The sequence below is a fragment of the Diabrotica virgifera genome, chromosome 1 (assembly GCF_917563875.1).
Source record: "Diabrotica virgifera virgifera chromosome 1, PGI_DIABVI_V3a".
NCBI lineage: Eukaryota > Metazoa > Arthropoda > Insecta > Coleoptera > Chrysomelidae > Diabrotica > Diabrotica virgifera.
In genome coordinates, this window is record NC_065443.1 from 192,919,909 (window position 1) to 192,944,354 (window position 24,446).

The 24,446-nt window shown below is 33.2% G+C and overlaps 2 protein-coding genes across 3 annotated transcripts in view; one reads left to right on the forward strand and one right to left on the reverse strand.

The window, feature by feature from the left end:
* The window catches only part of LOC114334182 (uncharacterized), an 883,857-nt gene that overhangs the window by 305,747 nt on the left and 553,664 nt on the right, over window positions 1–24,446 (reverse strand). The gene's annotated exons all lie outside the window — the stretch shown is intronic.
* LOC126878998 (uncharacterized) lies at window positions 11,110–13,642 on the forward strand. Its single transcript, XM_050641877.1, has 3 exons — window positions 11,110–11,349; window positions 11,415–11,645; window positions 12,643–13,642. The coding sequence occupies exons 1-3, from the start codon at window positions 11,285–11,287 to the stop codon at window positions 13,514–13,516; spliced, it is 1,170 nt and encodes a 389-aa protein (XP_050497834.1). The 5' UTR covers window positions 11,110–11,284; the 3' UTR covers window positions 13,517–13,642.

The window sequence follows — 24,446 nt, forward strand, 5'->3', positions numbered from 1 at the left end:
AGAAACTATCCTCAGCTTGCTTTGCAATAAGATCTGTTTCAAAGGAAATGAATTTAGCCTCTTCCAAAATAACATATTTTTCTTTGTTCGAGTCACATCTTCGATATGGTCTCCCTTTTTGAGTTCTGGTACGGCTGCCCAATCTGATGTTATTTTTAAATTAAAAAAAGAGCAATAAGATATCTGTTTGGCCTCAGAAGAACAACACATTGCAGAAGCTACTTCAAAGATCACAGGATTCTAACACTACCTTCTTTATATATTTTAGAAACTGTTTGCTTAATTCGTAAACATTTACATGTCTTTCCAGCAAGACCTAGACATGACTATTCCACCAGAAATTCTACCTTTGACATCTATTTACCGATCCCGTCCAGTGAGTTAGTAAAGAAATCTATATTATATTCTGCGAAAAAACTTTACAACCATCTCCCTCTACAACTTAAATCTGCAACATCTTTCTCCAAGTTCCGTAAAATGGCTAAAGCCTATTTATCTGAAAGACCATATTATTCAACAGCAGAGTTTCTTAACCAATAACTAAGAAAGTACAGTATTCTTATTTATAAGTATAATCTTAATCTATATTTGAGTGTCATATGCGGCAGCTTAACTTAACTTATTAAATTTCTTAAGGTAGATTATGCAATTTGCAATTTTTTTTTAAATTTTGCAATAGATTGTTACTGTTTTTTTTTGTTTATCTTCATTATTTTTATTTATGTAGACGATTTATATCATTTTAGTAAATTGTATTTGTTATTTGTTATTGTTCTTATTTTTATGATTCTTGTAAGCTTTGTCTATAAAATTGTTAAATTTTTCATGACAATAAAGCATATTTCTATTCTAATCTTTAGAGGTCAATTTGCCTGCCTTTTCATCAATGCAAATGAATGAAAATTTGCAGACATATGCATTCGCGGGAACAATACACGAATAGTCAATAAAAAAAATTTGTTTATGTTTAATAATTGTTAAAAAAACGATTTTAATGGAAAATGCTTAAATTCTCTTGTTTTTTACTATCTAGAAATTTGAAATTTTTACGGATTGTAGCTAATAATATGAACTATACATAATTTCACTTTTTACGTTAATTGTTTACGTTATGCTTCATAGATAAACGATGAAGTTTCAAATTTTTTGCCGATTCCGACTACTTTTTATGTTTGTACATCATAAGTTTTTTATACATATTTTAATAAACATGACGATATATTTTAATGTATGAAAAGTGTAAGACTAAAAAGTAAAAAATAAAAAAATATGAAAAAAAAGTTTTTAGGAAACGCTTTTCTTTAGTTCCGGGTGACTAAAATTATAAATATTAAAAAATCAACTAAAAAGCAAACAACAAAAAAAATTTAAAAAATCCAACACATTCGTTAAAGAAAAGCGTGGGGCGAAAACCGTTTATTCGATGAAGACGCTTTTCTTTGACGAATGTGTTGGATTTTTTCAATTTTTTTTAGTGTTTGCTTTTTAGTTGATTTTTTAATATTTATAATTTTAGTCACCCGGAAATAAAGAAAAGCGTTTCCTAAAAACTTTTTTTTTCATATTTTTTTTATTATATTTTTTGGGCAATTTCCTACTGATTTTCTTTAACAGGATTGGGTTTTATAAATCAGATTTGCTATTTCAGTAGCCGATGGTATGTTAGTGATAAGCCCTTGAAAAAACGTCAACCTCACCACCCAACATTATCATCAATTGCCAAAAAATATAAAAAGTATCGAAAACCTCCACTTTTCAACCTCCGTAACTCTGGAACCGTTGATTTTATAACAATTATGTATAGGACCTTTTTTGTTTTTAATTTTATGTAGAACATTTTTGTAAGAATATTGTTTACGCTAAAGTATAGTTTTAGAAATATTGACGAAAAACGTAAAAAAACTACTAATTTACCGACTTCTCCCCATCTCCCCCCCCCCCCCAAACCGGTCACTCAAAATGGTGTAACTTTTTAGTGAACCACATGTGGACCATATAAAACAATTTGGTGTTGGAGGAAAACTTTTATTTTTGATGTCTGGGTTAGGCCTTTTTTTTGGACCAATTATACTATACTACCTTTGTAACTTTAGAACCGTTCATTTTAGGATTATGCATTGGACCTTTTTTATTTCAAATTTAATGTAGAACATTTTTGTATAGAAGATTGTTCATGCTAAACCGCATAGTTTTAGAAATATTGACGAAAAACGTAAAAAACTACGAATTTACCGATTTCTCCCCCTCTCCGCCCCGCCCCAAACCCGACTCACAAAATGGTGTGACTTTTTTCTGAACATTATGTGGACCATATAGAACAATTTGGTGTTGGAAGAGAACTTTCACTTTGGATGTCTGGGTTATGCCATCTTTTGGATCAATCTTATCATACTATATAAGATAGTGAGAATAAATTGAAAATAATGCAACAATTTGTCGAAAATTTGTGACCTGACAATAGATAAGAGAGCCCGCAGTTCTCAAGAAACAAACTGGAATATTATTTTCTTATTTATTCTTACACAGCGCGCCTGTGGTCGAGAATGGAGGTGTGGTAAATACCGTTCACTTTTGAAAAATTGGCCAAACATATGTGATAGTGCATTTGTTTGCGAAGAAAAATTACTCAAGTAAAACCTTTGTTAGTGCCATAACCTGTGATAAAACTGGTTGATAGGCCCTAATCCTCTAATTTTGAATATGGGTGTAGAATAGAATAGAATAGAAATATGCTTTATTATCACTGAAAATTATACAAATTTTATGGACAAAGCTTAATATAAAGTCAGAAAAAATAAATAAATAATATCTAACAATAACAATAACAAATACAATTTTCTGAAGTTGTATAAATCGTCAATATAAAAAAAATACAAAAATACAAAATATAAGTTAATAAAGTAAAGAAGAAAACAAACAAAATCGATATGTTGCAACAATTTATAGAAATTGCAAAGTGAACATACAACAAAGTAAATCATAGACATAGGAACTAACAAGTTTAAGCTGCTGCATGTGACACCCAAATATAGATAAGTTTGGTTACTAGTACATTACTGTAATTTCTTAGTTAGTCATTAAGAAACTCTTCTACTGAATAATATGGTCTTTAAGATAGATGAGCTTTTGTCATTTTACGGAACTTGGGGAAAGATGTTGCAGATTTGAGTTGTAAAGGAAGACGGTTGTATAGTTTTTTTGCGGAATATAATATAGATTTCTTTACTAACTCAGAGGACGGGATCGGTAAATAGACATCAAAATTTGAATTTTTGGTGGAGTAGTCATGATGAGGCCTAGCTGGAAAGACATGCATGTGTTTACGAATTAAGCAAACAATTTCTAAAATATATAAAGATGGAAGGGTTAAAATTCCGTGATCTTTGAAGTAACTTCTGCAATGTGTTGTTCTTCTGAGGCCAAACAGGTACCTTATTGCTCTTTTTTGTAATTTAAAAATAACATCTAATTGGGCAGCTGTACTAGAACCCCAAAAAGGAAGACCATATCGAAGATGAGACTCGAACAAGGAAAAATATGTTAGTTTAGAAGATGCTAAATTGAGTTCTTTCGAAACAGATCTTATAGCATAGCAGGCTGAGACGAGTTTCTTACTTAACAAATCGATATGAAGGGACCCTTTGAGGTTGCTGTCTAAATAAATACCAAGAAATTTTACAGAATCAACGGTAGATATATGGCTGTTATTAACAAGCAGGGGTTGAAGAGCACTTTTATAGGATAATGCTACTGTCTTATCCACGTTAAACGAGAGTAAATTAGAGTCAGACCAGGTTTTTATCGTAAAGCAAATCAGAAGTTATAGTTGCATGAAGAGATGCAATAGTTGAGTTGCTCCAAGTGATACTGGTATCATCAGCAAAAAGAAAAATTTTTCCATCAATTTTTAAGTTAGTGATGTCATTTATAAAGATAAGGAACAGTAGAGGACCCAATACTGGACCTTGTGGTACTCCACATACAATGTTTTTGAGACTAGAGTCAGTATCATTTGCTCTAACTAGTTGTTTCCTATTATTCAAGTAAGATTGGAACCAATTCAAAGAAATACCTCTAATCCCATAGAAATTTAGTTTTTTAATCAAAATGTCATGATTTACACAATCAAAAGCTTTGGCATAGTCACAGAAAACAGTGGCAGTATAAAGATTATTGTTTAGTGCTTGGTAAACCTCATGAAGCACAGAAAACATGGCATCAGTGGTACATTTATTAGTTAAAAAGCCGAACTGATTTTGGGATAAGATGTTGTTATCAATGAGAAAGGACATAAGACGGGTTTTTATGAGTCTCTCAATAATTTTTGAAAGTACCGGTAGTAAGGCAATAGCTCTATAGTTGCAAGAATTATATTTTTCATCACCCTGATGAAGGGGAATAATAATGGCTATCTTTAGGCACTCTGGGAATTTGCCTCTTTCAAAGTAATCATTAATTAGTGAGAAGAGGATTTCCAACACATTTTCTGTGAGATTTGAGAAGATTTTTATGGATAATCCATCGGTACTACAGGATGATTTGCTTTTTATACTATTGATCGTTTGGATCAGTTCAGATTTATCGATTGGTCTTATAAAGAATGAATTCCAGAACACTCCTGAATTAGAGAGATAGGAAATGGGATCTTTTTGTGGCAAAATAGTAAAAGTTATATTTTTACTAACATTAACGAAGTATTCGTTTAGATTTTCCGGTTCTGGAAGGGCAAATGTTTGAACTGCGTGAGTTCTATTTCTAAGATCTTTTATTATGGACCAAGTTTTTTTGCAACACTTTTAGAGCTTCCCAGATGATTTTGATAGTAGGCTGGTTTAGATGATTTAATGAGTTTTAGATAGGTTACTCTGTACTTGGTGATATATTGAGTGACAGAGACGTTGGTAGCAAATTTCCTGATATACAATAGTGAGCGCATATTTTTGGCTGATATGCGGATGCCTTTCGTAGCACAGGGTTTGTGATGTTTTGGTTTAATTGAAATTAAAGGAAATGCCTTATTGAAGATAGAGACAAGCTTTTCTATAAAATCGTTGCAATTATAGTCCATGTCCGCAGGAAGGAAAATGTCACTCAGAAGTTAAGCATAAATTTTGAAATTTATGAAAATTCCGAGGAGAAAAAATTCTACCTAAACGTCGGGTTTTCGAGGAGGGTTTTCTGAAGATGTTAAACTTCGTAAATACTGCTTCATGATCTGATAATTCCGCATTAATAATTGTAGAGCAGACATTAAGGGGTGAGAAATCTGAATCTGAGACAATATAGTCAATTATGGTAGATGAAGTTTTTGTAATCCTTGCAGGAGAATTAACGTGCATTGAGAGACCATACGATTCAAATATGTTGACCAAGAACATTTGGGTAGCACAAGCAGCATCATAATTAATGTTGAAGTCCCCGCATAGAATTTTTCTGCTTTTATGAGGCAAGTCATCTAACAAATTTAGCAGGTTCTGAAAAAATAGTTCCACAGGAGAGTCAGGTGATCTATAGATGCAAATAATGTAAAGATTAAGATTTTTATTATAAACTAGGGAAAACTCAAAGAAGGCTTCATTTAAGAGAAAGTCATATTTTGTTATATATATACGGGGTGTTATATCGGCTGACGCCGCATCCCCACACCTAACCGCCATCTATTTCTATCCTGGGCATCTTCCTCTTCCAAATCTCGGTGTTCCATGGCCTTCCTTATCGTGTCATTCCAGGATAGTCGTGGTCTTCCCCTTTTCTTCCTACCTGGGGGTTTCCATTTCAGGAGTTTCTTTGGCCATCGTTGGTCGTCCATTCTAAGTAAGTGACCGAACCATTTTAGGCTTCTTCTCTCGAGCCTGTATACCGCTGTATCGTGTGCCTGCATCCTTCTTCTTATTTATTCGTTACGTATTCTGTCCAATCGGGAGATTCCAGCACTTCTACGTATGTAGTCCATTTCCACAGCATTGATCCTTCTTCTGGACTCTGCTGTTAATGTCCAGACTTCGCTTCCATACATGAGTACCGATTCCACAAATGTCTTCCCTATTCTTAATTTTGTAGTTCTGGATATATTTTTATCCAACCACACGGAATTCAAGCAACCTACTACCTTCCTACTTTGTTCAACTCGCCTTTGAATTTCTTTGTTGCCTAGATATTCTGTTTTTTCTATATTTATATTTAATCCCCATTTTTTGTAGGTTGAATACAGGCGGGTTAACATGAATTTCATGTCATACGAATCTTGTGCCAGTACTGCTTGATCGTCAGCAAAGTGGATGTTAAACAGGCAGTCATCTCCGATCATGATTCCCATTAGTCCACAACTTCTTTTCCATTCTTTTAAAGCAAGTTCCAAGTATATGTTAAATAGGAACGGTGATAAGCTACACCCCTGCTTCAGTCCTTTTTCTATTTTTATTCCTTCAGATAGTTGTGTGCCAATCTTGACATATACCATATTATCGCTGTACAATAATTTGATAATATGTATAATAGCCGGACTAACTTTCATTTCAACAAGGGCATGCCACAACTTGTTTCTAGGGACGGAGTCATATGCCTTTTCCAAGTCTATGAAGGCAATGTGAGTTTCTTCATTTACGCTCGTTCTTTTCTCTATAAGTTGTTGGATGACGAAAAGGTTGTCCACACATGAGCGTCCAGCAGTAAAACCACTTTGATCTTCACTTATTCTCCCTCTTGTCTCTACGTCTAATCTGTTCTTTATTATTCTGCTAAATAGTCTACTAATAGTACTGTTAACACTAAGGCCTCTGTAATTAGACGGATTACTATGCTCGAAATGTAGGATATTTTCCATTCTCGAGGAAAATAATTAGTTGCAACACATCTATTCATTAACTTAGTTAAGCGTGCTATAAGCATTTTCCCTCCATATTTAATCATCTCTGTCATGATTCCTCCTGGGCCTGGAGCCCTGCCATTTTTCATAGAATTAAGTGCTTTAACTAGTTCTGCCTCAGTTATTATAAGGCTATCTTCTTCTCTACGTACAACCTGTGTCGCCTGCTTTATAAATTCTTGTCGATCTTCACTAAATAAGGCCTGATAGTATTCTTTCCAGTCTTGAGTTCGGATTGTGGATGGGCGTCTATCTGTTTTATTAGTTTTCATCGTTCGTAATAGTCTCCAGGCTTCTGTCGATTGGGTGCCACCTAATTTGCTTTCTACTTCAGCACACTTCCTAGACCACATTTCATTCTTGCATTTCTTTATTTCATTTCGAACTTGCCTTTGGATGGTTTTGTATTTTATTCGATTTTCTTGTGTACTATTTGATAGCCGAGTATTATAAAGCTTGTTCTTTTCTCTTATTTTATCTTCTATTTCAGGACACATCCAGAGCGGATTGTATTTCGTTTTACTTTTTTGTCCAAAGGCTTCGTTGGCGGCTTGATGTAACGCTGTTAACAAATTATTATATTCTTCGTCCACGTCGTCCACCACTTCACGATTCTCCAGCTGCTGTTGAAGTCTATTTTCATAGAGCTTTTTAGTAGTCTCGTCTCTAGTGAGGTGTATATTGTATTGTGGGATATTTATATCATTACTTTTTCCTTGAGCATTGCAGGGGTGTAGTTGCCTAAAGAAGGGAAAAACTATTTCTGACCGTACTAAAAGGTGATCAGACCCGCAATTAGCCCCTCTTCTTACCACTGTGTCTTTGACCACTTCCTTCGATACTTGTCTCGTAATAACAAAGTCAATTATAGACTTCTGATTAAGTGATGGCCGTGTCCACGTATATTGATGTATACGCTTATGTGGGAAGAATGTATTGCTATCCTTTAAATTGTACTGCTTACATACATTTATTATTCGTTCACCATTATCATTGAATGCTGGGTCTCCATATTGTCCCACAACATCGTCGTTATCTCGTATACCTACTCTCCCGTTAAAGTCTCCCGCTTTTCAGTATCCAATTGGTCGCATAATTCCTGGAAGAAATCGTTTTTTACTTGTATTGAAGCGTCATCGGTAGGCGCGTATATTGAGAACATTACAATTTGCCTTCCAAATTTCTGTAACACGATTCGTAAAATTCGTTCATTTACATGTTGTATGTCAATAATGTGCCGAAACAAAGTCTTCCTAATTAGAATAGCTCCTCCAGCGCTTGCTCTTTCTGACTTGTGAACCCCTGACCAAATATGTACGTAATCTTCAAGATTTTGATTTCCCTGTCCCTTCTTTTTAATTTCCGTTAGGCAAATGCAGTCCATCTTATATCGTTTCGCTTCAGTCACTACTTCCTTGTATTTTGTGGATATTCCCTGGACATTCCAGGTTCCAATTCTCAATGTCCTTTGTCGTTGCGTGTGTCGATTACCATTAACATCAGATCGATTCCGAGGGTTCTCGTTAGGTTTTTTAGCAATAAAACTTTTTAAGAGTGTTAGAGAGCTAGTCTAACGCCTCAACCCCCATCCTGTAGGAACGGGATTTTCTGTCAGGGTTTTCTCCCTTAGTCCAGCTGCTCCTGTTTTTAGGCTCCGGAGACTCGCCTTTCACCCTATTTTATTATCAGAGAAAAATCATTATTTCTAGAAAGAATTAGGGTGCCTCCATGAGCTGAACTTGGACGATCATACCATTGTTTATATAGGGATATAAACAATGATCATACCTAGCAATTGTGGTATATTTTTCTACAAAAAAGCCTCGTTGCCTTCAAGCCAGTGCTCTGTAACCGTAACTATCGGGGGAAATCCTAATTCCCCTAGAAACAAAAATAATTCGTTAGTTTTATTTCTTATAGGACGAATATTAATCAGGACCTTACTAAAGTTGTCATCACTAAAATTATTCGAGGTTTCTAGTTCCTCAGAACACGTCGTATTATTTAAAAATTTCGTCTTGGACAGCTAGTAGAATAATAACTTCGGTGACATTCCCTTGATTTTTGTAGATGTATGATTCTTTCTGAACTTAGAAATGACCTATAAGCAGCAAGATCAGCTTCCACCTCAGCTGGACCAATTCCATAGGCATAATTAAATTCTAGAAGAATTTTTCTTAGTTCCTCTGTCTTGGTGGGTAGTCCTTCGGAAGCCAAAATAGTTTTACACTGGTGTTAGTATATCCATCATAAAATACTGAGGCAGGCTGGTCGTGTAGGAAAGCAAGATGTAGCTTAATTGCTTTTAAAATAGCAATTGCCTTAGCAATTGCGCCTTATACAGATGAGTCCAGGGTTCGTTACCCGTGCGTCATTAATACCTGGCGAGATAAAACACATAGTTTTTATTTAGCATCATTATCTGCCACGCATGAACCTAAAGACAAACCAGATACCGCCTGTTATTAAGTAAAGACTCACGTTATTTTTATAGACGCTCTAGAGTCAGTACATCGAAAAGAGATAGTTACAAAAAAGGCGCTTGAAGCCATTTTCAGATTTTAAGTACAATTAGTGACGTTTCCGGTTTGTTTACTTGTCCCCGTCAGTTTTTTGGATTTTTTGCTTTTTATACTGGAGTTCGAAATTTTATGGTAAGTTTATTTTATTTTACCATTGATTAACACACACAGTTAATCTCATTTAAAATTGTTAAGGAATGGTTTTGTTTAAATATTCGTAAAAGTGAAATAAATAACAAAAAGAAAATATTTTATTTTCAAATATTTATACTATAACAAATATTTAATAGTACTATGGTTTGTTTTTTAACCAAGAGGAGTGATTCAAATTTACTGCGCTATATTGCTTGTTTGTAATTGGTCCAACTGCAGTCAAGTTTACTCCACTGTTATAAAATTTTGACACTAATGACATTTATAAAATTTTGACACTAGTGACATTTCATAGGTTAATTAAGTTATATCGGCGATTTTTGTGTTTTCTGTGTTATTCCTTTAATTTTTAGATTGTTAGTCTGATTTTATATAAAAAGCGGTTGTTTTTGGAACTCTTTAGAGACGTATTAATTTGATATAATAGGTTTGTTCTAGCAAACAGTCAAACTAGTTAGAAACCGTCAGCAAACAGTTGGTCAGTGAGAGAACATAATACAGTCACCAGTACTATCCCCTCTACTCGCGCTGGTCCACTATTCGCTGATGGTTTTAAACCGTTTTAAACTGATGCTAGAACAAACCTAATATTTATGGATTACCGTTAAGGGCCGACTAGATCAACCTAAAAAGAAGATGTATTTGGTTATTATTCTAGTGACTTTCTTGGGTGTGAATTTGTCTTTTAAGTTTACTCCTCTTGGTTAAAAAATAAACATGATATTAAAATAATTTAGTAAGCTACTTCAAATGTAGCTGTAATTTTGCAACAAAATTTTAAATTCTATTTATTTTATAACGTCAAATTTTATAATATATTCCGTGATCGGAGCAGTACCCAGTTTCTGTAACTTGCTGTGGCGTGGAATATATTTCCGACTTATTTCGTTTGGTTTAAGATGACGCACGGGTAAAGAATCATACACTGAAGTGTATGTAGATATTGTCCTTTTCATGAGCATTTTTCAGTGCGTAACAAATGATAGGAAAAAGGGTAAGTCCGTGATAATACACATTTATGACATTTATTCAACATGACATTTTAGTTAAATCTGACATTTGTCACATTTTATTTTCAATTTGGAATAAAAACAACTCAAATATGTTTCTTGCATTTATAAAATGGTATTTTCTTTGATTTGTATAGTCTTATAAATTATACAGATTATATTTGTAATATTATTATATAATTAAAATAAAATAATTTTTTTTATTATATCGCCATCTATCGACAACTAGAATAACTAGAATAAATGTTGTAAATGTCTGTAATCACGGACGTGCCTTTTTTCTGTCACATACAATTTAATGCGTTAGAAAGAAATCGAAAAACTGTGACGCACTGAAAGATGATCATGAGAAAAAGAATAGGTGCACTGTACACATAATCAACATAAGTGCAGAATTTGGTTAACCTAGATAGTGCAGTTGCAGAAACAAAGAATAAAGAATTCACATCCAATCTTGTTTTTGCTCTCTTGGAAAGTTTGCGATTACGTGGTTATGGCACTGGCAAAGTCGGGGTGCGACATAATCTAAAATGAAGGCTCCCCCAAACCAACGCGAATTATTCGCAGCGGATTCGTGACGGAAAGTTCGCAGTCGAATTCCTGACGGAATTCGTAAAGAACTTCATATTGAAGCGAATATATTCGCGTCATACTCGTATGTGTCTAGTATTGAGAAGAGTTGGTGACAACGAAAAACAAAGAATACTACTCAGTGATCTCAATTCTTCACAAAAATGTATACATCATCAGATGAAGAAGAAGCTCTTGTAATGTTAGCAATGGAGGACGACAATTCAAGGTAAAATTATTATCTATAATTATCCTAAAACAACAATATGGACTATATTATGAATTTAATCTTAGGAAAAGAAGAAAATGGGTTCATGATATCAATCTAGAAAGACTGAAATGTGGGGAATATCACACGCTGATGCCTCAATTACGAAAAGACGATAAAAGATGCTACATTTATTTTAGAATGACAATAGATTGTTTCGATGAACTGTTGCACCTTGTAGAAAATGATATTAGAAAATCAGACACGAATTACCGAGAAGCTATTTCTCCCGAAGAACGGTTGGCCATAACATTAAGGTAAGAAAATGAAAAAAAAAAACTGCAGGCATTATTTATATCATTAATTTACTACAGTAAAAGAGAATAAGGATTAAAATAACTCTAAAATATACTTTATGTATTGTAAGGGTCAAAGGAATTGACATAGTTGGAAACTGATAGATTATGAGAAGCTGCTTGGTTGCAACTCTGCGCCAAGTTGTGTAGTGTAATATAATTATTTTCACAACTCACTTCATAGAACCCAGAAGTATTCGATTGTTTAGGTAATGCAGTGTCATTTGGTGAAGGTAGGGATACAACCGAAATACTTCCGACGGAAGAGGGGTTTTGATAGGTGTCTGTACTTTCAGCTCTAGATTGATGGCTATTCAAAGAACTTTCCTCCAATTGAAGCAACTCCTGCTCCATAGTAACTTGCGCAATCTTCATTTTTGTTTCAATTTGCCTTCTAGGAGAGAAAGATTTTACCGTAGAAGCATGAGCCAAAAACAGTTGATCGGTAGCATCATGCACTACTCTCTGTTTGCTCTCAAAATAACTGATCATATCTTTCACAGATGTGGATGGCTCAGAATTGCGTTTTCTGTTTGTTCTGCCTGTAGAAGGAGTTTCATTTGAAAGAGTAACCCTAGGAGCTTCATTTCGAGTAGGTTTCGATGAGGAGGGTTGAATCTTATTCTGGGAATCATCTGTCTGAGTTGTTAGTAGATTTTTACTACAAGTTGGTTTCTGTACTGCGGAATTTTCATCCGTTAATATATTTTCGGGTGATTCTATATTTGGGAATGCTTCAGATTCTTGTGTATCAACATCTGTGACATTGGATGCAGTCTTAGCAAAATTTAGGAACGGTTTGAACGATTCCATATGATCTGCCCATATCCATTTTTTTTATCGCTTGCCGCTTGTCCAGTTCTAGTTTTATTAGTTCTTATGTACTTAGCGTACGTATCGCGCAGATTCCTCCATTTTTTTTTAATCTTATCCCCTGAAACAAAATACTCTTTTTTAGGTATCTGGCTACCGGAGATACATTTTATACAATAGGCCATAGTTTTAGAGTCGGGTTTTCGATTGTAAGTGCCATAGTTGTAGAAGTTTGTGAAGCTTTATGTAGAAATTTGCAACATATTTACTTGCCCGAACCAACTACAGAAATATGGAAAAAATCTGAAGAAGGTTTTAGAAATACCTGGCGATTCCCAAATTGTATTGGTAGCATCGATGGCAAGCATGTTACTATCAAGTGTCCAGACAAAACAGGATCTAATTATTGGTGTTATTTGAATAAGTTTTCTACAGTATTAATGGCTATTGTTGGCCCAGATTATAGATTCATTTCAGTTAATATTGGCGGTTTTGGTAAAAACAGCGACGGTGGAATATTCGAAGCTTCCAACATGGGAAGAAGATTTGAAACAAATCAGATGGGTGTACCTGAGCCGAAAAATCTCCCAGGCCAGAATGAACTTTCCCACCATGTCTTAATTGGAGACGAAGCCTTTGCACTAAAACCATACTTGTTGAGGCCCTTTCCATACAGTCAAAGGAGAACAGATATTTTCAAGGAAAATTATAATGTGAGGCTCTGTAAAGCGAGAAGAGTAGTAGAAAACGCTTTCGGAATATTGGCACAAAAATGGCGTATATTCTACAGACCAATGGAAACAAAAATTGATACTAGTATTCTCATTGTGAAAACTGCATGTATTTTGCATAATTTTCTAAGGACAAAAAAATGTGATGATAGATTCATAGAACTTTTAGATCCACCAGAGACTGAACTTGGAGCATTTCAAAATTTGGACAATGACCCAAGGAGAGCTGCAAGACTGGCATTTTCTGTTCGAGAAAAATTTGCCACGTATTTTAATTCAGGACTATGAATAAATTGTTCACGATGAAAATAATGGACTCTTCTTGCAGTAAATATAGTATTGTTTAGGCCTCTGCTTTTCTTTAGTCTTAGATGTAGAAAAATAAACCAATACAAATCGTAAAACTACTCACCATTTTCGCCTATTTCTTCTCCTATTCTAGTCCAAATCTTGTCATTTTTCCTTACATTTTTATAATCTTCATGAGAAAGGTCATAGAGAATAGGATACTTTCGAACCAACTCAATAATTCTCTCCATTTTCAATTTTTTCACATGCGAAACCACTGCGAAACTAATAAAAACGCTGTCGAGTGCGAACTAAGATTCCGGACGAATAAATACGCAGACAAAACGCATGCCCGAACGACGAAAATCGTACTTGTCTGAACTTGTATACTTACCACAGTGGAAACAATTCAATGCGAATCGTATGCGGTACGGAATTCCGCAGGTAATGCGAATTTTCCGCGTTGGTTTGGGGGAGCCTTGATTGGTTATAAAATGTTCCCAGAATTTTCAAATTTATTTAATTTTTTTAATTTGAGAACGATATCCTGAGTGGAAATCGTAACATCAAACAGTAGTTAATGAAGAAAAATGTAATTTTCAGTACACCAATATTTGTGGCACAATCCCATATGAACATAATACTAAATTAAACATACCACAAAATAGTTATTTATGAAACAGTTCGTTTTTTGCGAACGCGCGCGATTTTTAGAGCACTAGCGACAACGGAGCGAGTGCTATAAATCGCGTAAGTTCGCAAAAAGTACTTCACGCACAGTTTCATACAATATTTTATCTACGATAAACAAATAAAAAAAGCTGTAACTCTTCGTCACTGAAATTCATTTCTATTCTACAATATTTAGAACTTTCACATTTAAAAATTCTAACTACTTTCAAACCACAAAACTGTCAAAACTTTTGTTGTAATTCATTGCTCATATTGTCATCACCATGACAACGCGAAACTTAAGGATTGTCACCATGACAACTCGAAAGTTACAAACAGTTCGAAAAAGTAAATCCCATTTAAAATACATTGTTACTTCACGCACACTTTAAATCCTTCACGCACTGCTATCTATAATGACAGTTTTCACAAACTAAAAACTTATACATAATACGACATATACAGAGCCTATTTTACTTCAAATCAGGCCCGAGGCACTACACCATTTTCGGGCCCCTAGATATATTTAATAATAATAATAACTTTTTTCTTCTTCTTCTTTCTCGAAACTCCTTATGCCCCTCAGACGCGTCGGAGGTTTTATTCATCGTCTTTCCATATCTTCCATTTCTTGCGGTCCTTTGCTAACTCTTTCATTTTTGTTGATGTGTTTTTCCTTTTTTCTGTCCAATTTCTCTAACCTGATCGATCCATATTTTAATTGTCCTCCCTTCCCTTCTTTTACCATATCTTTTTGATTTCATCACCTGCTTTGGTAGTCTTCCCTGGTTCATTCTGTTGATGTGTCCATACCATTTTAATTTTCTTTTTTGGATCTTTGTTAGTATCGATTTCTGTTTCAGTCTTTGTCTAATATCCTCATTCCTTATTCTGTCCAATTTCGTTTTTCCTGCTATTTTTCTCAACTGCTTCATCTGTGCTGCATTTATTGTACTGTCTATTTTTGCATTGTTTACCCATGTCTCACTTGCATTTAAAGAGCATTGAAGCCGAAAGTTTGCGCCTATCCACTTAATATAAACTCTTATGTTTATCATTTATCATTGCCTGTTCGTAAAATGAAAGAATTTTGAAAATTTGTTTTGTTATTGTAATAAAACATGTTTTGTTTGGTGATCTTTCCGGGCGCCATTCAAATACGGGCCCGAGGCAGGTGCCTCACGGGCCTAGTGGTAAAATAGGCTCTGGACATATAGTAGATACAAACAGTTTCAGAATCAATCATATTTACTACTATAGGGCTGTGTTCCCATTTTTTTGTTTATCTACTTTACAAATAATACTGATTTAAAGATATTTTTTATGCTAGCCCTATAAAATCGCAAAACAGCAACCCGTGTTATTTTTCCTTTCAACACGAAAACTTTTTAGGCTCTTTATCGTCGAAAACGCCATATCGTTAACTATCAGACGTACTCGCAAAGACAAAGATAACATTCTGTTAGCGACACTTAATTTTATTTAACGGGCTCCGCGTTGTCTGGCTTCTGAATGGCCGTTGAAACGGAGTTCAAGAGAAATGTACATTAACGCTTTTGGCAGTACTTCACTTGAATCATTCACTATATTTTTGGAAACGAAAAGTTTTATGATTTATTGTTTTTGGTATTATTTGACAAAGAAGTTGGATACTTAGAATTAATTTAAAACCATTGGAAAGAAGTCAATATTATAATGACGAGACAGAAAAACCTTTTAGCGAAAAATATAAAAAAACAAATACGTGACTATGTAGCGCTGTCAGTCCCAAAATGTTCCGAAAAATTTTTCTATAAGAAATACTATGTCAAAAGAGCATATTTTATATATATATTTTTCTATCTTACAACAAAGTACAGTATTTCTCATGATCATCTTTCAGTGCGTCACAGTTTTTCGATTTCTTTCTAACGCATTAAATTGTATGTGACAGAAAAAAAGGCACGTCGGTGATTACATTTCGTCGGTGACATTTTTATAACATTTATTCTAGTTATTCTAGTTGTCGATAGATGGCGCCATAATAAAAAATAATTTTTTTTAATTAGATAATAATATATTACAAATATAATCTGTATAATTTATAAGACTATACAAATCAAAGAAGATACCATTTTATAAATGCAAGAAACACTTTTGATTTGTTTTTATTCCAAATTGAAAATAAAATGTGACAACTGTCAGATTTAACTAAAATGTCATGTTAGAATAAATGTCATAAATGTGTATTATCACGGACTTACCCTTTTTCCTATCATTTGTTACGCACTGAAAAATGATCATGAGAAATACTGTATGTTTTAATTTATTTTTCATAGGTAGGGTTTGACATATGGCCGTAGAGATAAAAGGAATATTTATATTTACTACAGCCCACAAATTCTGGTAACATGATTCTAAATGACCTTCTTTTTCACTCAGTGGTAAAGTTTCTCAAAAGGTAACTACATAATTATTTTACTAACCCTTTTATTATGGTTTGATGCAATTTAAATGTATTACACCAGGCTGTGGGTGAAAAAACGTGATATACCTAATTCAGGAATTTTTGAAACCTATCCGGTGTTGTAAAGCACGATGGCAGGAATAACTTCTACTAAAATGTAACCAAAAATTTTGTGCGAATTTATATTTATGACGTTTTTCATTTGTTAAATTTGCAGATTAAACCTTTAAGTTTTATAGATTTTTAATTTTGCAGCTTAGAATATTCATTTTAAAGAAAAACTTTTAAATAGAAAATTATAGTAAATTATAAAACCTACAATTTGAGCTATCGGAAATTTAATTTCGTTAATATGTTATTACAAAACAGCCTGCAAAATTTCCAAATTGGCCGTTTTTTGCAATTGCATTATTTTTTGTAAAAATAAATTTTATTTATTTTTAAGACTTTAAAATGAAGATCTTTCAATTTTAAACATAAAAAATTTGTAGAGCCCGATTGGTGAACTTCTTGCTTATAGCCAGGGAGGTAGTGTCAAATTTGACCGGAGTATTTTAGCATGGCTGGTTTATTATTATTTAGGTAGGTGCTCCAAAGCTTATTAACAAATGATGTGTCAGCTGGCCCAAAACCGGGGATTTTAGTCAAGAAAAGGTAAAACATGAAAGTTGATGGACCAACGCTACAGCTTAAATGTCAAATATTTATATACGTTACTCAGAACATTTAATGGACTTGCTTACTTGGCGCCTACATTTCACTCAGGAGATCGGGGTTCAAATCCTGGCGCGGAAAATTCTTTTTGTTTTATAAATTGACATTTTATTTTGAAAAATATTTATTTTTCTAATACCACGTTTTTATTATTTATACGAGACAATATAAAAAAAAATCTGTATGTCTTTTATAGAATTATGCATAGAACTTATGAAATAGCATAATATATGCATTTGATCATAAATATTATGATTCACCTTAATAAGCAAAATTACTGTACATGAACCCCTGAAGCTTCCTGAGTTAGTACGACCAATCTAAGTGAAAAAGGGGGTTGGCCTCCCCACCCCACCCCCTCCTGACATTTTTTTATCTTTTTAGACAAACTGTTTTTTGCATAATTTTATGTGATGTAAAACCAAAAAATACATACAACCCTAATTTTTCACTTTTCTATCACCAACCCCCATTTTTAATAGCAATCTAATTATTTCCCTGTTCTCTATAATATATAAAAATGAATTTTTGTCTGTATGTCCCTTATAGAATCGTAAACTATGCATTTAATCATATAATGACCTCAAGCAAAGTTTTTGTACTTACATGAACCCAGGAAGGAGTTACTACGACCAACCTAAGTAATCATTATTTTGTGATGTCTGCGTAAATAAATTATTTACGCAGACACCACAAAACAATAAGTATGTATTGTTTATTGGAAAAAAGTAGACGCAATATTTTTGAGTATTTTTTGGCTTTCTGGTAATTTTTAGGTATTTAACTTTTAAACATTATTTGGTTCTAAGGCGGTACGAAGTTTGCCTGGTCAGCTACGTAATACTAAAAAAATATTCTTGGACTAGTTTGGCAAAGACTAAAAAGTATAAATCATTAATTTATGAATTTTAGATTGTAAGAAAAAAGCGTCCACATGGAACAAGTGGAAGAAGGTCTGAAAACACTTGAGATTACCAATTGGAGGAACAAAGCAAGGAACAGAACAGAATGGCGGAAAATCTTAGAACAAGCCAGGAGTCAAAAAGGGTTGTCGAGCTACTGATGATGATGATGAAGAAAAAATCGTCAGCTGCATTATGTAGGTACATGGCAAAAAATGTTAGCTGGCCAAGTGAACGTGACAGAAAAATACGGAAATCCCGTATCATTTTTTCTTCATCATCATCATCAGTAGCTCGACAACCCTTTTTGGCTCCTGGCTTGTTCTAAGATTTTCCGCCATTCTGTTCTGTTCCTTGCTTTGTTCCTCCAATTGGTAATCTCAAGTGTTTTTAGACCTTCTTCCACTTGTTCCATGTCGACGCTTTTTTCTTACAATCTAAAATTCATAAATTAATGATTTATACTTTTTATTCTTTGCCAAACTAGTCCAAGAATATTTTTTTTAGTATTACCTAGCTGACCAGGCAAACTTCGTACCGCCTTAGAACCAAATAATGTTTAAAAGTTAAATACCTAAAAATTACCAGAAAGCCAAAAAATACTCAAAAATATTGCGTCTACTTTTTTCTAATAAACAATACATACTTATTGTTTTGTGGTGTCTGCGTAAATAATTTATTTACGCAGACATCACAAAATAATGATTACTTAGGTTGGTCGTAGTAACTCCTTCCTGGGTTCATGTAAGTACAAAAACTTTGCTTGAGGTCATTATATGATTAAATGCATAGTTTACGATTCTATAAGGGACATACAGACAAAAATTCATTTTTATATATTATAGAGAACAGGGAAATAATTAGATTGCTATTAAAAATGGGGGTTGGTGATAGAAAAGTGAAAAATTAGGGTTGTATGTATTTTTTGGTTTTACATCACATAAAATTATGCAAAAAACAGTTTGTCTAAAAAGATAAAAAAATGTCAGGAGGGGGGTGGGGTGGGGAGGCCAACCCTCTTTTTCACTTAGATTGGTCGTACTAACTCAGGAAGCTTCAGGGGTTCATGTACAGTAATTTTGCTTATTAAGGTGAATCATAATATTTATGATCAAATGCATATATTATGCTATTTCATAAGTTCTATGCATAATTCTATAAAAGACATACATATTTTTTTTTATATTGTCTCGTATAAATAATAAAAACGTGGTATTAGAAAAATAAATATTTTTCAAAATAAAATGTCAATTTATAAAACAAAAAGAATTTTCCGCGCCAGGATTTGAACCCCGATCTCCTGAGTGAAATGTAGGCCAAGTAAGCAAGTCCATTAAATGTTCTGAGTAACGTATAAAAATATTTGACATTTAAGCTGTAGCGTTGGTCCATCAACTTTCATGTTTTACCTTTTCTTGACTAAAATCCCCGGTTTTGGGCCAGCTGACACATCATTTGTTAATAAGCTTTGGAGCACCTACCTAAATAATAAGAAACCAGTCATGCTAAAATGCTCCGGTCAAATTTGACACTACCTCCCTGGCTATTAGATATTATAACTTGTTTATCCCAAGGGGTCAAATGTCGAAGGCTAAAACTTTTTGAAGAAAAATCGTAGAGCGACAATCCTAGATGCACTCTCTTTCTAAAGACTTATGTTTTCATATTCAGGTGTAAATAAATGCTTAAAACATTTTTCAACCTCCTATTTTGGGTTTGAAAATAAGGGGGCAAATTTAGATATAAACATTTAGAACTTAAGCGCCCCTATACATATATATCCTATGAGTTGCTAACTTGCAGATTATTGTTGTTGAACACAAAAAAAAATTCAAAATAAAACAAAAAATTTTTGCGATCAACTGAAGCCTAGATAATTGTTTTTGTTTTCTTAAATCGTAGTGACTTTATTTATAACAATTACGAAATTATTTTACAGTCATTGACTAAAGGAAGACTTTCATTTTATTTTAAAGAAAAATTACATTTAATTATTATAGATGATTTTTAAAGTGTAGTTGAGATTTATTTTTCTTTACGAATGTGATTTATTGTGTCGGTTGCCCTTAGCAACGGTTAGCAACTTATAGTACATTGAATCACGGCTTTTGCTCCAAATTTTAAAGCACCGCTTGGATTGACATGAAATTTGGCAAACTCATAGATAACATGCCAAAAAATAAAAATGATATTAGGCGTCTGTGTGCTTTTGCTCTGTGTCGAATTCTAAGCACATTTTGTCCAACAGCATTTTTAAGTGAATACTTTTCTAGTTATTTGCGAGTAAATACATTCATTTTTCAACAAAAAAAAAAACACGTTTTTAGGCGATTTTTGGCAAATAACTCAAAAAGTAAGTATTTAATTAAAATTAAAAAAATATATGTATTTGTGAACTATCTAGACCCAGGAGGAACAAAGTTCTAGCTAATAAATAGGTTAATAACCGTTAAATTTCAAAGTGAATTATTTCAACGTGACGTAAACAAAAAATCATGCACTTTTTTGAGAAAAATCATGATAAATTTTTAAAGTGTTTTAATTATATGTGTATATTTTTTTTAAGTTTGTAGCATCAAACGTAAGCTAGTTACGCTCAAAATAAAGTTGGTCTCTTTTTTTGCCCAGAAAACTCAGGAAAGTCACCCCCAATTAGCATCAAAAATAATATTAATTCTTTTTACATGATAAGTTGTTTTACTAGTGTATGTGTCGTTTATGTCTGTAAGTTTCATCGGTTCAAAGTGCTTATTTTTGATGGGGCTGTAATTGAAAGGACTTGAACTAGTCAGTAACCATGAGTATAATTAAATTTAGAACAGCCGTATCTTAACCAATTTTTGCCTTACAAAAAAAAACAAAAAGTCCAAAATATTTAGAAAAGCAAAACTAGGTACATTGTTTTTTACTCTTTGTTATTTTTGGTCACACTAATATATTTTAAGTTATTTAAAAAAACATTTTGAAAAAGAACATTTTTTTTTTAATTAAAAATTAAAACAGATTTACTTTAAAACCAATTTTTTTTAAATAGGCCCGTTGAACCGATGATACTTAAACATCATATAAAAAATAATACATGAGCAAAGTAACTTGTGAAGCGGTAACGATTAATTTGATTTAAGATGGTAATTAGGGGGTGACTTTCTAATAGTTTTCGATATATTGTAAAAATCTATTTTCATTTTGTAACTTCAAAGGGCTATAACTTTTTTATGTGTAAATTTGTACCAAGGTAAGTTGGGTTCAATCGATCTATTTTGGTCCCAGAATAATGTGATTTAATTTAATACCTGTATTTTTGTTACACCGTGTATAATCAAATACAAAATATTACTTCAATGAATTTTAAATTGAGTGCAATAGGACATTTTTTCAAAAATAGACTTTGCTATCCGTTTTATTTTATTCTGATACAACTCAATGTATTTCTATGCTTTATTAATAAAGATATTTTATATTTTTCATAGCAATATATCACTCAATACTATTTATAATAACGATTATATCAACATGAATGCATCAAATTTAGAGAATTATATTTTTTTAACTGGAAAATTTAGAAAAGAAATAATTCTTTAACAACTTCTGCTTCCTGATGAGGTTATGGAATCTCTAGGATTAATTATAGACTGTCTTTAGGAAGTCATTCCAGAAAAAATAAGAGTGGCATATAAGGGCTAGGATTATAAGGACTATAAGGACCAAAAACTACGATTTGGTGCATTCGCCCATAAGAATTAACATGGACGCATTTACCAAAATCTAAGGCCCATCGTTCTTCATTCTGCTCATTTTTGGCTCGTTTATGGTGGGGGTAGACCGGCTCGTCGGTTCGTGACGTATGGGGGGTGTGACGTAAATAATAACCGTGTGAGGTGTAACGTGATACAGAACAAATTATATGGGTTGATGAAAAAAATAAAAGAAAGCGTCATGCCAACGAAATTATAAGCTGTTAATTGCGCCCAAACGGCTTAACCTATAAGAGTATATGACGCGTAGTTGGAAGAAGGGTAGCTCAAAAAGTAAACAATGAAGGGTTTGAAGCTGTACTTTGGGTAAGGATTGTATGATTCTATAACGTTTTTTAACATACAATATCTCTTCTTCAAAATTCTTAAAATGCATGTCTTACTATTTTTTACTATTTTTTTACTATTTTAGGAGTTATCTTATCTAGTTTTTAGTCTTGAAAAGACAAAGAGAAACGATGGTGCCGAAAAACAAGAGCAGGGTTAATATCATTCGATACCTATATGGTGCATGGTAAGACGTCCTCTTCTTCTTATAGTTCCTTCCCCTATCGATGGTTGGCTATAATTACAGCTATCCGTAGCTTATTACCGGCTGCTCTGAAAAGAACTACTGAGCTGCAACTACACCACCCTCTTAGGTTCGTCAGCCACGAAAATCTTCGTCTTCTTATGGATCTTTTACCCTTATTAATTTTACCTTGCACTATGAGCCTTAATATCATATATGTCATATTTTGCACCTCTAGCTCTTTATCAATCAACGCCTCTAGTATGTAATGTGGCCTAACTATTCTAACTTTCTTGTTTTGATTTTCTTTATCACCTCGCAATCCTCTTGTAGTCTTCTTAACACTTTTGCATTTGTAACCAGTTGGATCCATTGTATTTTTAAACTAAAGCACCTGGTAAGTAGTAAATCCTGTTAATTTATTCATATTATATAAATCTTATATTAGATCACACTCTTATATGGATTCATGTTTCTTAGACTTAATTTTCCTCCTTTACTACAGAAATCGGATAAAGTTCTCAAAATGGTAGAAAATTACTTAGTTAATTAGATTCTTCAATGTCTAGAAAAATACCGATAGATCTTAGAAGAATTTTGTTAGCATTTAAATTGATACTAAAAGTTTATGATAAAAAGAGCATGTCGTGATAACCCTATAAGTTGATCCATGATCCATAAGCAAATTCCTAAAATGTAAAAAAACAAATTATCTATATAAAAGGTTAAGGTACAATAAGCATTTAATAAATAAGTATTTAAAAAGTTTGTAAATAAAACTTTTCTGGCTATAAACTTTTTCAATCGAGTTCGGCTCTATTCGGATTCTTATAGTCTATTATTTGATTTTTGTTTTATCACAAACAACTAGAAAAACAAAGGTGAGCAAACTGAGGCTCGAAAATCGAAAACAACTTCGGACGGGAGAAAAATAACAAATTGGGGTGGTTTTCTTCTTGTTCGCTATCGGATTCGGTCTGGTGAAAACAAGTTCATTCAACGTGACTTTTTTATGAACAAAAAATGCTGCAGCAGCGGTTGATATTTCTAAAGAAGATCGTAATATTTAGTTAAAGAATATTTGAAGAGTAATTAAAATTATTTTTTAAAATTATATCTTTCGTCCAGTTTCTAAATATATATAACTAATTAATTATAGTTGGCTAACCAATAAATAGTTTTGCTGGTTATTCTATAGAGATCGGCCCATTATAAGTTAAATGTTTTGATCATATTCAAATAGAGTATGCGGCAAAATAAACTGTACTGAAATGAATACTGAAATGTTTATGATTATTGATATATGTATAATAACCTTGCAAACGACGACGCACGTTCCCGATAAAACAGATGTTATACTTGTGTATATTGGAGATTGATACAGTTTTTGAAAAGATATTGTTGAAATGTTGAATGGGTTGCATGTGAGAGTTCATTTTAAATGAAGTAAAAGACAGACGTACCCTTAATCATTTATTGTAACTTCCGACGACCAGTTTCGTTCTCTAAAGTATGCTGAGCATCTTCAGCTCAACGGTTACAAGTCTCTAAATGCTACAAATAAAAAACCAGAGTTAGAACAATGTCTGGTTCTAAAAGATGCTAAAGATCCATAAGACCAAGCCAATGTTGAACAACATACATAAAAGTAGTGAAAATCGCAGACAAATACATATGCATGTAAAAACAAGGGCGGTAACAAACGTCCCGAAGTTTACAAACACATGCAGATGTATGCCGTCTATAATCATGCAATTATAACGTGTCGTACTTACATTCGGATACAAGGAGCTACTTCCTCAGTATTCATTAACATGATGTTTTTGCTTAAGCTATGCTAACGGGTAGTGACTTTTAACCGTTGACCTGAAGATGCTCTGTATACTTTAGAGAGCGAAACCGGTCGTCGGAAGTTACAATAAATGATTGA